Source organism: Calonectris borealis, chromosome 4 (genome assembly GCF_964195595.1).
Source record: "Calonectris borealis chromosome 4, bCalBor7.hap1.2, whole genome shotgun sequence".
In the NCBI taxonomy this organism is placed as follows: domain Eukaryota; kingdom Metazoa; phylum Chordata; class Aves; order Procellariiformes; family Procellariidae; genus Calonectris; species Calonectris borealis.
The window spans coordinates 49,045,192-49,058,391 of NC_134315.1; the positions used below are offsets into that span (position 1 = coordinate 49,045,192).

The following is a 13,200-nucleotide window of genomic DNA, read 5'->3' on the forward strand; positions in this document are numbered from 1 at the left end:
TTCTGTAAGTCTGTCCTCCATTCTGAACACAAGTATTTTGATGTAAGGTAAAACCAACTATTTACAGGATTAACAAAGTAAGATTGCAGTATACTTTGAAATCATGTTTCAATTTCAAGCCAGTGTTCAACTGTCTTCAGTTGTGTCTAAGGCTTAGGTTTTTTGAATAACAGTTTACTTACATACTTGTTAATAGTCTCAAATACATTTTATACTGTGTGATGCTAACCTCCTTCCTTCCAAGAACAGTAGCTTAAGTGTTTTGCAATGGACTTAAAAAAATATCTAGTATAAAGAGGTTAAAATGTATTTCACAGACAGAATCTAGCACATGATTTTCCAGGACAAAGACAGCAAATGATATATTCACAAATAAAAAGATGAACATACCTTTCAATTCACTGCTAATCTTAGGTGGATCAAACGAAACAACCTCATCTGATGTAAACGTGAGATCCTCCTCAAATGTCTCAACATGCTGCCCATTTAAATATAGGCTGATCTGGAAAAAAATACCCATTTTCAAACCGTCAAAGTAGAAATCCAGTGCGACATGAATAAATAAAGCATATTTCTAATTAAATATTGATGTGGCACATTTTCAGTAACAGCTTTACGGATAAGGTTCTGTCACTCCCTTTTAAAAAGTCACAATAACAATAATGATCCATTATAAACCTAAAAGAAATCTTTGTGTAGGGAAAAAGGCATAAAAATCAAAGAAATGCTCTATCCAGTTGGGTATGTTTTAAAGGAACACAAATCCCTCTCTTGCCATGTCTCTCTATACACAGCAGCACTACATGGAATTTTGTGTCTCAACTCTTGACAGTTGGATCCCAAAACTTGAAAGCTTCCAGCTCTTCCATGATATAACCCCCTTTTCTTCTTAATGTCACTGTCCGTATTAATGACAAAATTCTCTTTGGATCCTATATTCATCTTCAAATAAATTTTGTAAAAGCGACTTATAAAAAATAAGTTACTACTGGATATTTTGGGTTTATGTTGAGATGAAAATATGAAATGAAAAAATGCCATGCTGTTCATCTTGCATGATGAGCTCTCCCTGCCCACCCCCCGCAAAGAAATCTGAAAAAATACATAGTCAAGTGTGCTATTTCATTAGCGGATTGGGCTATTCACTTAAGATGTAAGCAAAGGTTTCTCTGGTCAAATCATACTGCACAATCATGTAGAAAAATCAGCTGCATCCATTTCATCTGCATTGGAGGACTCCCAGTACTAAAGACTCAGACATACAATCAGGTTACACTGCCACAACAAAATATATACCAACTTAGCTGCAGCAGTTATCAGTGCTCAGTTGTCAGCAAATGCAAGATAATTCTACTCAGCCCTCTTCCTTACGATTGTTCTTAGAGAACAGCTAATAGTGACAAAGGCCTCCAATGCTTATGCAAGAGGAAGATTAAAAAAAATAAAAATATTTCACAAAGCTGTTCTTGTCTTCAGTAGGTTTGCTAGAATTTTTCTCCCTAGGGAAAAGTTTTAGGTTACTTTTTAAACATGAAAAAGCACACATGGAAAATAACTATTGTTTGCACTGTGAAACCACTGCTGATCTATGATAAAATCGGGACAATTGCATAAGAGCAGTATTGAGATATTGAATCCAAACTGACACCTTGAAAGGTGTTATCAAACACAAAACAAAAGAACCCACTGTGGCAATGGTATCATATCTGAAAATCTCCTTATGGACTTTTTTTGGTTTTAGGTCAAATGCTGAACTAGAGCAACTACACTCTTTGTAACTGAACTTCAAATCTAGAGAAGTAGTTAATTCATACCTTCCTTACTCTGTAATCTCTAGCTAGACCACTGTTGTTAATACATGGCTAAAACTTTGAATCCAGGGCTTAAATCACTTACACCACACTTTTACATAACCTTTAATATGACTGCAGTACAACAGTGATACGTCACACGGCATTTTGTTAGTAGCGTATCAGTGCATTCATCAGATTAGTTCCTAGAGCAAGGATTTTGATTTTCTGTACTGAAGAGAGTATACGAGACACTGCTTTCTTTCCCTGCTAAATTAGGTTAGTATTTAATCTCAACAGCATTTTACCAAGTCTGGAACACAATGCTAGTTAGTAAGTTTACGTTTAATTTGATGAACAAAACAGGGGTAGGTTAAACTGCCATAAAGATAATAATTTCATATTAAACTTGGCAAAGACAAGCCATTTGTATAAAGCAAAATATAAGTGACCATAAAAATAAGTACTTAAACTTCTTTAAATGACAAGGTGAGGGGTTTTTTTAACGCTTTTCCACTATGCACAGTTTATAAACGTGGCTTTAATAACTAAATAGCATCTCCGCTGTAAAATTAATCTTAAATTATTTCCCACTAATGCAGAGTAGTACTCAAACAAAAATGTAACATTTGGGCTTATTTGTGCTAAGCACTGCATGCACGTTAAAAACGAAAATGAAACAGTCCTTTTCTGAAATGCTTAGAACACTTAAATTGATTATTGATAATTTTTTTACAAAGTTGTTTTTTTAATCAATTGGGTTTTGTTTGTTGGTTTTCTCCCTCCCTCTCCCCCTTCATTTGCTGCCTGTGCTCCTAAGGCTTCCCTTCATCACCCTAAGCAGAAGCCTGTCACAATACCCGTGGTCTAACACAGACCAACGTCCTGGCCTTTGGCTGCTTTCTTGATGGTGAATGAGTGAGAAAGCTCTTATTAAGTGCGAAGCATCATTATTAGGATGCCTTGGCATGAGATGCATGCAATAGCTAAAAGTCAGTTAAAGGCCTCTGAAAAAGAAGGGCATATATGCAGTTTTGTCCGTAGTCTCCAAAGGATAAATTAAGTATCTGATGGCATTCAGAAAAGCAGAGACCAACATTTATAAATCCAAACATTTTACGTTTTCAGTAAAACCAGTTTCTTCAAGTTTATCTTGAAGACTTCAACCTACAGAAGTACATTCATAACAGAAAAGAAGTAGGGTTCTAGCTCAACGTTTCATCTTACACTGTCATTTCTCACCTAGGACTGCCTACTCATCTGAACCATAACTTCTCAGACTGAAAGAAACTATTGTTATGAACTGAATAGGGTCACAAAGATAGATCTCATTCACAAGCTCCTCCATGATGCTCATCACAATACTCTCACAGGCTTTCATAATTTTACAGCTTTTGTAATGTAGGTAAGAGCAGAAATTACTACTCCCATTTTTACAGACAGGGTATTTGGAAGGAAACAGCCCAACTCTCTGTTAAGGTAAAACCTACGTGAATCAGGAAATGCACTGATTTTAACAGTGTATTTCCAGTAGTATACACAAAAAAGTAGATATCCTCCCCCCCCCCAAAGGTCACAAGATGTGTCAGGTTCACAAGATTAATGTTCAACTCTCTGAACACCCAACTGCCTTCTCTTTAAAGAGGAACCATCAACTTTCAACAAATACATAATTTTCATAAGCACTCTTTGCAAACGCAGTAAAAATAATTCAAACCTACAATTCTAGGAACCTGAAAAGAGATATTCTGTTTTGATGCAAGGTATTTCAAAATTCACAGCAATTAAAATGCAAGGTTGGCAAGATCAACTGCTGTAAAACATTCTGTGTGATAACATTAGTCTCTGGGAAAATATTTTTTAATCAAAATTACCATAATACTTTGCAGTTTTAGGACTCGAAGTCACTGAAAAATGCCAGAGTCAGCAGAATTTTTCAAATGACTTCAAAGAGAACAGACCAGGCTTTAAGCAGTAAGTCTTACCTGAACATTGTTTTTGGGATAATAGAAGAAAAATGGCTTCAAAACTGGAGACCTAGACACACAAAACAACAAGCATAAATGCATTTAACCAGAAATCAATGAAAATGTAAGATCATACATCTTTAGATTATTCATACACCAGACACACACTTGGGAAATTAAAAGCTATTTAGCCATGATTAGCAACGGTTTTCCAAACAATTTTGGAAAGCCTGAGAAGTGCAGAAATTCGTTAAATTTCATTATTAAGAAAGTAAGGTTTGTTTTTTTTTTTAAAAAAAAAAAAGGAAGAAAATGGGGGGGGGGGGGGAAGGAAGAGGCCAAAATAGTGAAAATATTTTCTTGAAAAAGTATGCACTTCATGACATTGAAGTCTATTGCACTGTGATTAGCCCCACACTGATATCCAGGCTAGTTACACAGAGCTGCTGGAAATATATCTAGAATTTCTTCCCCCATCTCCACGTGCAAGACAGACATATCGAAGTATTTGCTTAGGGACAGGAAAGTTTTAAACGCTCTCATGAATAAGTATGGGAAGGTGAGCATATAAATCACCAGCAGATTTTAGCCATAGAAAAATACTGAATCAAACCAGGGTATTATTCTGTTCGGCTTGCTCACGTAATGGGTTCATGCTACCAATCTGTGGGATGTTCTGGGACACTTGACCTCACATTTCTAGGCGAAGTGGGCTGGTACAGACATAAATTTGCTGTGCCCATGTGCCAAACTAACAGGTACAAGAGAAATCTGGTCCAGAAATCTGTATGTATTGGCACACGCTTGAGCTACTGTCCTGCCATAAAGTCAAATTTTAAGTTCCCCCTACAGCTCATTAAGCAAAGACATTGTTATAAGCTGATCAGAGACTTATGTAACTCATATTCAATAATTCAATAAAGAATTTTACTATTTGCATGCATATCTTGTAGCACTCACTATTATCTTGTAATCAGTTATTAAGCATAGTGTTCACTGGAAAGACTTTAGTTGCTTCTGTGGTTCCTGTTTCAAGGTGGGGAAGCTTGTGACGGTGAGTGGTAGGAACACCGCCATCACACATTACAAGTAGTTAATGATCAGAAGTTAACTTACACTCTGGGGCGCCCTCCAACAATTCCAGTGAGGCCAGGTGCTGGAAATGGAAATTAAATTCAAAAAAGAACCATTAAAGCCATCTTCAAAACACTACAGCTCATAGCTTACCGTAGCTTGAATCGTTTCCTATCATGCAGATTTAATAAATACCGGGAAATATCTAGCAAATTACATATGTTCTCATAAATTAACAAAACTGAACATTTTATATAACAGTTAAAAAGGCAAAACATGTAAAAGGTACTGTGACTTTTAACAAAAAAAAGAATTTGTTTCAAAATGTGCAAAGTATAAACTAATTGGGAAGAAGAACCTACAGATTATTTCATATACCAATGCCAGTCAGGCAATACATTTGATAGAAAAAGAAGTTAGCTTTGGGTTTTTTGTTGCTGTTGTTTTATTTACTTTTAAAGAGAGCAGAGAAACAATTCTGACCTGAGCCATGGTTTGGTTTAATATTTGTTTAATATGACTTTTCTTATTAGATTAACTGTTTCAGATTAACTTGCATCTTTCTCTTTAGCATTATCACTGGCTAGCTTTGCTTTTTTAAGGTGCTGGGTACTGCAGATCCCATTCTCTGTCTTTGGTACATAGGTAGTTTAGGGGCTTAAGTCATTAGCATGATCCTAGATTTGCAGTAAGTCAGCATTGACTGTGATTAGACTCTTGTTTATTCTCAGTATCAGGTTGCCAGGCTTTACTACCATCAAACCCATCTACCCAGCTCCGTATTTCTGGAAGAAACAGTTCTGCTCTCCTCACCCTGAGCATAGCTTCTCCTTCTTCATACCCTTCCTTCTGGCATGGATAGCATGCACAGACAGTACATCAGGCTCCGTATAGTATTGCAGGGGAAAGAAACTGTAAAGTGCATACATTAAATCAGTCTAGGAATTAACAAGGGTGTTAAGCAGTCCCTTAGAAACAAATGCTGTAGGAAGCTGCCCACATGGTATATTTACCCAAATTAATCTTGGCTAAAAAGGGCTTCATGCTTCCTCCAGATGTGAATTCTCTCTGACCCTGCTCCAAACAGACTAAGAGACACATAACTGCGCTGCTGTGGTACTAAGCTCACACTGATAACCTCTACTTCTCAGCAGACTGTTTTAGCTTGGCTTCAGCGCCTTGGTAATGTGCATGCATACCAGTGGCAGCATAGATGGTACCACATAGCATAGATTAGACAGTCTTGCCATATTCACGTTCATTGGAAGTGATTTCCCTGAAATAGTGGTTAACGAGGTGTTTTAATGAAGTTTTTGAAGAAGGATGCTGTCACATAGTCCTTATCTTGATCACACTGCTCTATAATCGGAGACTTGTTTGGAATCAACAAAACTAAAATTCAGTGCACATCTGAATGACTGATTCAGAGATGGTAATTACAGTAACTAAACCTAAAGGCATGGAAGAGGTCTTTTGCCTAAGGTTAGTCCATAATCACTCTGCCAGCTTGGCCAGTGTGCTACTACACTACTTGCATATTATAACTAATTCACAAGATAAACAGACTTCACTAACTATATTTTTAGCCAGAGGCTGAAACAACAAACCAATCAACCAACCTCAAAAGACAGCAACCTTTAGAAGGTGCCACAGTTGAGAACAATTGGAAGGGCTTAGGGGTGTTAGTATTAAATCCCCCTCCTTCCCCAAAAAGTCTATGATGTTTTTTAGTAGAGGAAAGAAAGAATGCCTTCAACAAAAAAAAAAAGCAGACATGAATAATCACCTCCCTACTCACTAAGTTCTGCTGCAAAAAATGTGGTAGTGGATAGAATGTGAAAGAATCCATTAGTGTTACGCAATTTTAAATGATCTAGTGAAGATTCAGCCCTATACATATTACCCGTGTACTCTTTCAAGCAGAAAACTGCCATTCAACATTAAAACCAACTGCAGTTATTTTATTGAATTATGCGCCTAGTTTGTTTATTTAGGTTGTTGGGGGAGGAGGCTGGATATGGTAAGGTCATGTTGAAAATACAGGTTCATAAAGTTAGTTAATTTAAATTATCTGTGGATTGTCACATGGCTCACTTCCTGCTAGGCAGCTGAACTGCTCATTAAGGATACCAGATTTTGCTCCGACATCAATTTCAACTTCCTGAAAGCTCTCAAAGAAAGCTCTTCACTGGCCTGCTCTCACACAATGGAACTTGGCTCCTACAACAAAGCAGCCCTCCAAACACTGACAAGAAAACAATCTATCTAAGAGCAACCACTGCTCACACCTCGAGGCTACGATAACCGTCTATTGCTGCTTGCTATTGCTGGTCTTGCAAAGCTCTCCAGAATAAGCTACTGTAACAGCAGATCTGTCTCTGGAGATACTACAGCTACCCCTGAACATAAATGCAATTGCAGAACAAAGCTACACCAATATCCCAGGTGCAACGTTATTCATGCCACCTTACGATTATCCAATCCATTGTTTATGTTAACATAAGTAAGATGGGAGCGATTGTGAGTACAATTTAATTTTAACTATATGCAATTCCTATTTAGACTTCAGGCAGAGAAGATGAAGCAAATCTTAAATTGACTATGGCTTATAATCAGTGGTTTGTTATTTGTGTAAACAGCACTAGAGCATACCATCTCACCTCATCCCAGGGCTCAGATCCCCATGACTTTTCTCCAGTAAAACAAAGGCAGCAATGGAAGGTAAAGCGTAACCAGGTAACAGTGGGCTTGTCACTGTGGCCAGACTTACTTCTTTGAAGTTAATTGTGATCTCCTTACATCAATTGTTGTCCCAAGACACCTTCTTTAAAAAGATCTACTCATGCTGTACTTTATGCTTACTTTACATTGCTTGCTTCAGCATCTGCACAGATGCTCTCCCTCCTTCCTTTCTGGAAAAAGACTTATTTTTATCTACAATGACATGAATAATGTGTCATACCTCTATCAATCAAGCTGCAGTATCAAGTTGATACGATTATCAGCTAAATTGAAGCTGTTGATCTCCTTTCCCAGAAACTTTATATGACCACTTTTTGCTATCAGAGCTCTGTTCATTAGTTCCTCAAGGCAGATAAAGTATCACTAAGCACGGTGTCATCCTATCTGCCACCAATCAGCCTCTTGAACAAGTGCTTCACTTCAAGGTGACGAACAACTCGCCACTACTATCTGCCAGCTTCTGTGCCTCAGAATGGCACAAAACTGATGCATTGCAAAATGAGCTGAATGCCTTTAAGTTGGAGACCTTCCTTTCAATCTATTTATATTCTGTTCACGTCCATCTGTAGGTACAACATTTGTCTGGTGTAATCATCACACTGAATATCATGGTATTTACTTTGCTTCAAGTGTGTATGATTCAAAAGCCCACCATTTATGAGAACGTTTTCCCCCGCAGTGCCTGAGGACCTAGCCTGATAACTACAAATTCTCCAGGTGGCTGGGCATTTAAAAGCAAGGAGTCAGTACTGGGGATTACACCACTTGAATTCCACTGATTTCATTAACTCCCAAATACCTGGCATGATTGGAGAAATGTCAGGCACTAAGTCCACTAAATTTACTTCTTTCTAGGTGACTAAGCACTGGTATAGGATCCTTCCTTTGGATTCTGTGCTTAAAGGTTTGAATCTACAAAATAAAGAATCAATTATTATTTAGCAAGTGCTTCTCTTTGGTTAATCTGCACAATTCTTCATACAGTCTTAACCTGTCTTTTCATTTTATGACTCTTTCCTCCTACTTCAGCCTACTTTCAATCTTACCCATTTTCAGCCCAATTATCTTAGGAAAAACAAACCATCATCCTCTGTGTGTACATATATGTATATTTGTATTTGTCACGTTTTTTCCTTTGTGTTCATGATTCTTCCAGCACACCTGCAAGACCCCAAATTCTGGGTCTAACGGCAAATTTCACCCAAATCTGAAGGATGGAGAGGAATCTCAAGAATAGCAAAGCACGCTAACATCCCACGACCACCCACCCCTCCGCAATTTGGCAGCCATGTGGTGACAGATGTGCATGTAGATAATACAAGATGAAGTCCACTCAAGATATACTCCTTGATACAGCAGCTCCACCACTTCTGATCCTCCATGTGTGTTTTCTCTCTCCAGCTGCCTCTAAATCTTTTTTGTTTTCTCACCCTACAAAACTCATCTGGACTTGCAAATACCAATACTTTTAAAGCTTATATATGATATGCTGCAAAAGACAGCAAGTTTCTGATAAATTTCATGAACAGTGGTAGCAGGCAAACAAAAGACTACTGGGAAAACCAATGTTGCTCTCAGCTGGGCTGTCACAGCTCCTCCCTCCTCATCCTTTGTCATTCATTCTTCTCTCCTCCCCTGCACCAGCTCTGGTCTTCACACAAGCATTTCAGGGTGTGGATCCACTGAAAACCAGCCCTGGCAAGAAGAATGCTTAACATCAGCCCGAACAAGCACCTATTTCAATATGTAAAACCACCATGTTCGAATACATTATAATCTATGCCATAGATATGGCACCCTGTAAAACGCCCCACGGCAGGAAAAGCTCCAGTTGGAACGTGCAATCAACCTACGAGATGCAAATTCCCAGCAAAACAAGCTTCATTCCTTCCAGCTCTCGTAATTCCCCACTGGATTTTCTGATGGTGGGAGAGCCTTATGTTTTGCCTCCTTAATAGCTCCTCTATCTTACTCAAATCCTACTTTAATGGCCACACCCCATTTTGGCTTATGACTTCTTAATCTACTTCTGTCAAAAAATAATAAATATTTCTGTACAAATCTGTGTATGTTTCAACAGAATAAACCATTATGCAATATATGAAAGAAAGATGCTAGACTGCATGAAAAATTTTGTAAAATGTTTTGGAATAAAAAAGCATGAAAATGCTCTGACTAGTAGAAATCTAAAAAGCTTTAAGTACTTTAAATTCAACAGGTGACACTATTTTCTTTGAAACTTCACTGCGTTCCAAAATACAATGATGTCTCTTGCTCACCAACTTACAGTTTTTGACCCTAAATGGTTTGTCCCTTATATTTCTGGTGACTGAATTAGCTCAACCAAGAGGTTATTAATCCATTTACTGCATATTCTAAGAAATGATATATTTATATATAAAAAACAGACATCAAAGAAGTCTACTTCTCAAGCATTATTTTAAGTGATCGAACTAGACAAATCTGAAATCCAAGGTTTTATACTCAACAGTTCTTACAATATAGTTAGTAGAAGTACAAAATACATACAATCTTTGTTTACAGAGGTCAATTATACGATCTTAATTATTCTATCTATGTCCTCTGAATACAGCAGATAAACTATCTTCTGCAATATTATTCTCAAAAAATGGGGACTGCAGTAAACTGTTAGAACAAGGACATTTCTGGAAGTATCTTCCAACACACTTAGGAGATCAGTCATAATATTTACATATACTCAAGCACTTTAAAATCTCAAGTTGTATTAACCAGCTGTCATCTTAGTGTCAAACTCCGGTCATTTTAATGTGAAATAAGGGTCAGCACATGATTTCAGCTATTAGTAAAACATTTCTTAGCTACTGAACCCCTATTAAACTATAAATGCCAGTTTCCCACAGCAAGGCTCTTCCTGAGCCTCTTCTACACTGCATTTAATTGAGAATAAAATATCTGAATTAAAGATGACAAAATAAATACATTACGTTAACACAAATTATTTAAATGCTAACCATATGGCTGACCGAACTGTATATAAAGAAGACATTTTCACTGAGTAGTACAAACCTGATCTGTGACTGCTAGCTTTTATGAAGCGAGGGTGAATTTCTATAGACTGGGCAATGCAGAACTGCATTGAACTCCCATAGGCTACTACAGATTTTAAAATCTGAGTCTGTGTGTCTAGGATTCTTCACTGCCAAGTATAGAAAAACTCACTTTATAGAATAGGAAAAGTGCTGCGAAGACCTCACTATTAAGGATGAACATTACAGACACATTCAAAGTGTTTACTTTTTTTCAGGAGACCATATATGCATAAAACCAAACTAACTTGCTAGTTGCTGTTAAAAAAACTTGGCTATTATCAACTTTCAAAGTATTGAGAAATAAACAGAAAGCATACTTTTACCAATTGAAAGTTTTACAAACTCAGGTGTTAATTGTAAAAAAAGATAAAAAGATTGGATTAGGTGTGTTTGGCTTTTTTTTTTTTAATAGCTTGTATCCCTTTAAAGCCATCAGAAAAGCAAAATCCAAATGAAAACTGATTAAGTGTTTGAACTGGCAAACTAAATACCATGCTCAACAGAAGTTTACAGTAAAAGCCTTCCACTCCAAACAGAAAATAAACAACAAATCACTCTCTAATCTATGGCATGTCTATATACAGTAACTTCGAATTCTTCTCCAGGCTTAAGAATCTCATCTGTAGTTTTAATAATACTTCAGAAAATTTCTGTGCACATACACTCATGTGCCCCACTGATCTTCAACAAAAACGATGGGAATTCAAAAAAGCATTAGAAAAAACGTTAGGGAATAGCTATGAAAATCTCAGTCTTTCACTCTCGATTATGGAAGCTTTTTAAAAGATGCCACCTTCCCAAACTTCTGTCTTCCAGGTGTAACTCCTTGTCTACATTGCAGAGCACATACACATGCATGCTTCAGCCCATTCCAACATACAGGTAGCATTCCTTTATCTTTTCTGACACAGAGGATAAGACTTCACAAGAAATAGGAAATTTCAAAGCCGCACAACACCTTGAGATGGTTGTCTTTCTACTGATTATCAGATCTACCATAAATGGGGTGGTGGTGGGGAATCAGCAATCTCAAATTGATCAGAAGTTATACAGTGCTCTCCTTTTGTGAGGCCTAAGTTTTATTATCCTTTACATATAAAAATACATAAAAATGTATCATATCCAAAAATGTTTTGAAATAATCAAAGCTGCAAAATGAGTCAAAAGTCAAGAAATGCTGACATTAAGACTTTAAATTCACTAGAAGAGCTAAAAAGCACATCTCCGACACTCAAGACCTAACATCCTAAGTTTTAAGTCTCTGCTGTGAAGCATTAGGAAGACCACTCCTCAACAAAATTGTTGCAATATGCTTTTTAATCACAGGAAGAAAAAGAAGTTTTTTTGTTGTTCCCTGCAATGTCTGAAAAACTGTAACTGAAAACTCCCTCAAAAAGTTTATCAGGCAAATAGCTCAAAAAATTTTGACTCAAGTGATTTAAATTTAGCCTAAGTGAAAGCCACCAAAACTAGGCTTTTGTAGTACTGACTATTAAAGAAATTAATACCTCTTTTACCTACAATTTATAATTCCCATAATATGATACTATTACCAAAATAAAACTGCCTACCAAATCTAGCTCAGGGCTCCACAAGTAGCCACTAGCAGGCTGAAACAACCTGACGAAACACCAAGAGTGACAGTGCTCCTGGATTTCATCTCAAAAGATGTAGCTGATAAACACAGGTAAATCTAATAGCCTAGGCTCGGTGCTGCCTCCCTCTCGATATACAAGTACTGGAAAATACCATGGACCAGAGCAGGAGCTCTTAGGACTCTCCACCCTTATTCTGAACCATCAAATCTCCTTTCTCTATCCCTCTTCTCCTCTACTCCCCATTCCTAAATTTTAGCCAGCCTGGTCTCCTTAAATATTGGTGGAGTTCCTCTCTAGCATTTCTTACAGGGAAAGCAGAACCAAGGACTCCGATTCAAATTCTTTTGTGGTTATGATTCCTTCCACCATCTCAGGAAACCATCTGTAAAGCAGACAGAATACTTTCCAATGTTACTAGACGTTAGAAAGCTTAGTCGATGGTGTTTACACAGCTTGCTGAAGATTCTTGGACGAAAGGTGCTATATATGAAAATTATTATACCTGTACCACTGTCCACACATCACAAATACCAAACTGCCATTGAGGTGAAAGAAGAATATAGTTAAAAACAATACTTCACAATCACTAGGTACAGCCCAAGCAGAAGAGCAAAACTTTTCCTTTTTTCCTTTTTGTCTGGTACAGACTAAATAAATGTTATTTGTTTCTTACCGGTCACTCTCAAAATGTCCAAAAAATAATGGAATGAAGTGTTCAGTTCAGGTGACATCACCCTACAAGTCAACAACTCCTCCTTTCTCCTTGCTGCTGGTTATGAAGGATTTATAATTTGTTCCTGCTTTTCCTCGGTTTTTCATTAAAAGAATATACAAAATAGGAAAGAAAGGTTATTTGCAATCATTCTCATAGTCATTACCTCTCCTCCTGGAAGAGAACTAACACAGGAGAGCTGCGAGGGGCATGACCAAGCCAGCAATCCTTGAAACGCAGGACTTT

General features: G+C 37.3%; 1 protein-coding gene across 1 annotated transcript in view; it reads right to left on the bottom strand.

Moving 5' to 3' along the window:
* The window catches only part of LOC142081988 (uncharacterized), a 66,684-nt gene that overhangs the window by 15,002 nt on the left and 38,482 nt on the right, over window positions 1-13,200 (bottom strand). The window contains exons 15-17 of the mRNA XM_075149447.1: window positions 4,874-4,913; window positions 3,776-3,827; window positions 391-502 (exon numbers count right to left, since the gene is read on the bottom strand). Coding sequence (XP_075005548.1) covers window positions 391-502; window positions 3,776-3,827; window positions 4,874-4,913 — 204 coding nt within the window. The remainder of the gene's footprint in view (window positions 1-390; window positions 503-3,775; window positions 3,828-4,873; window positions 4,914-13,200) is intronic.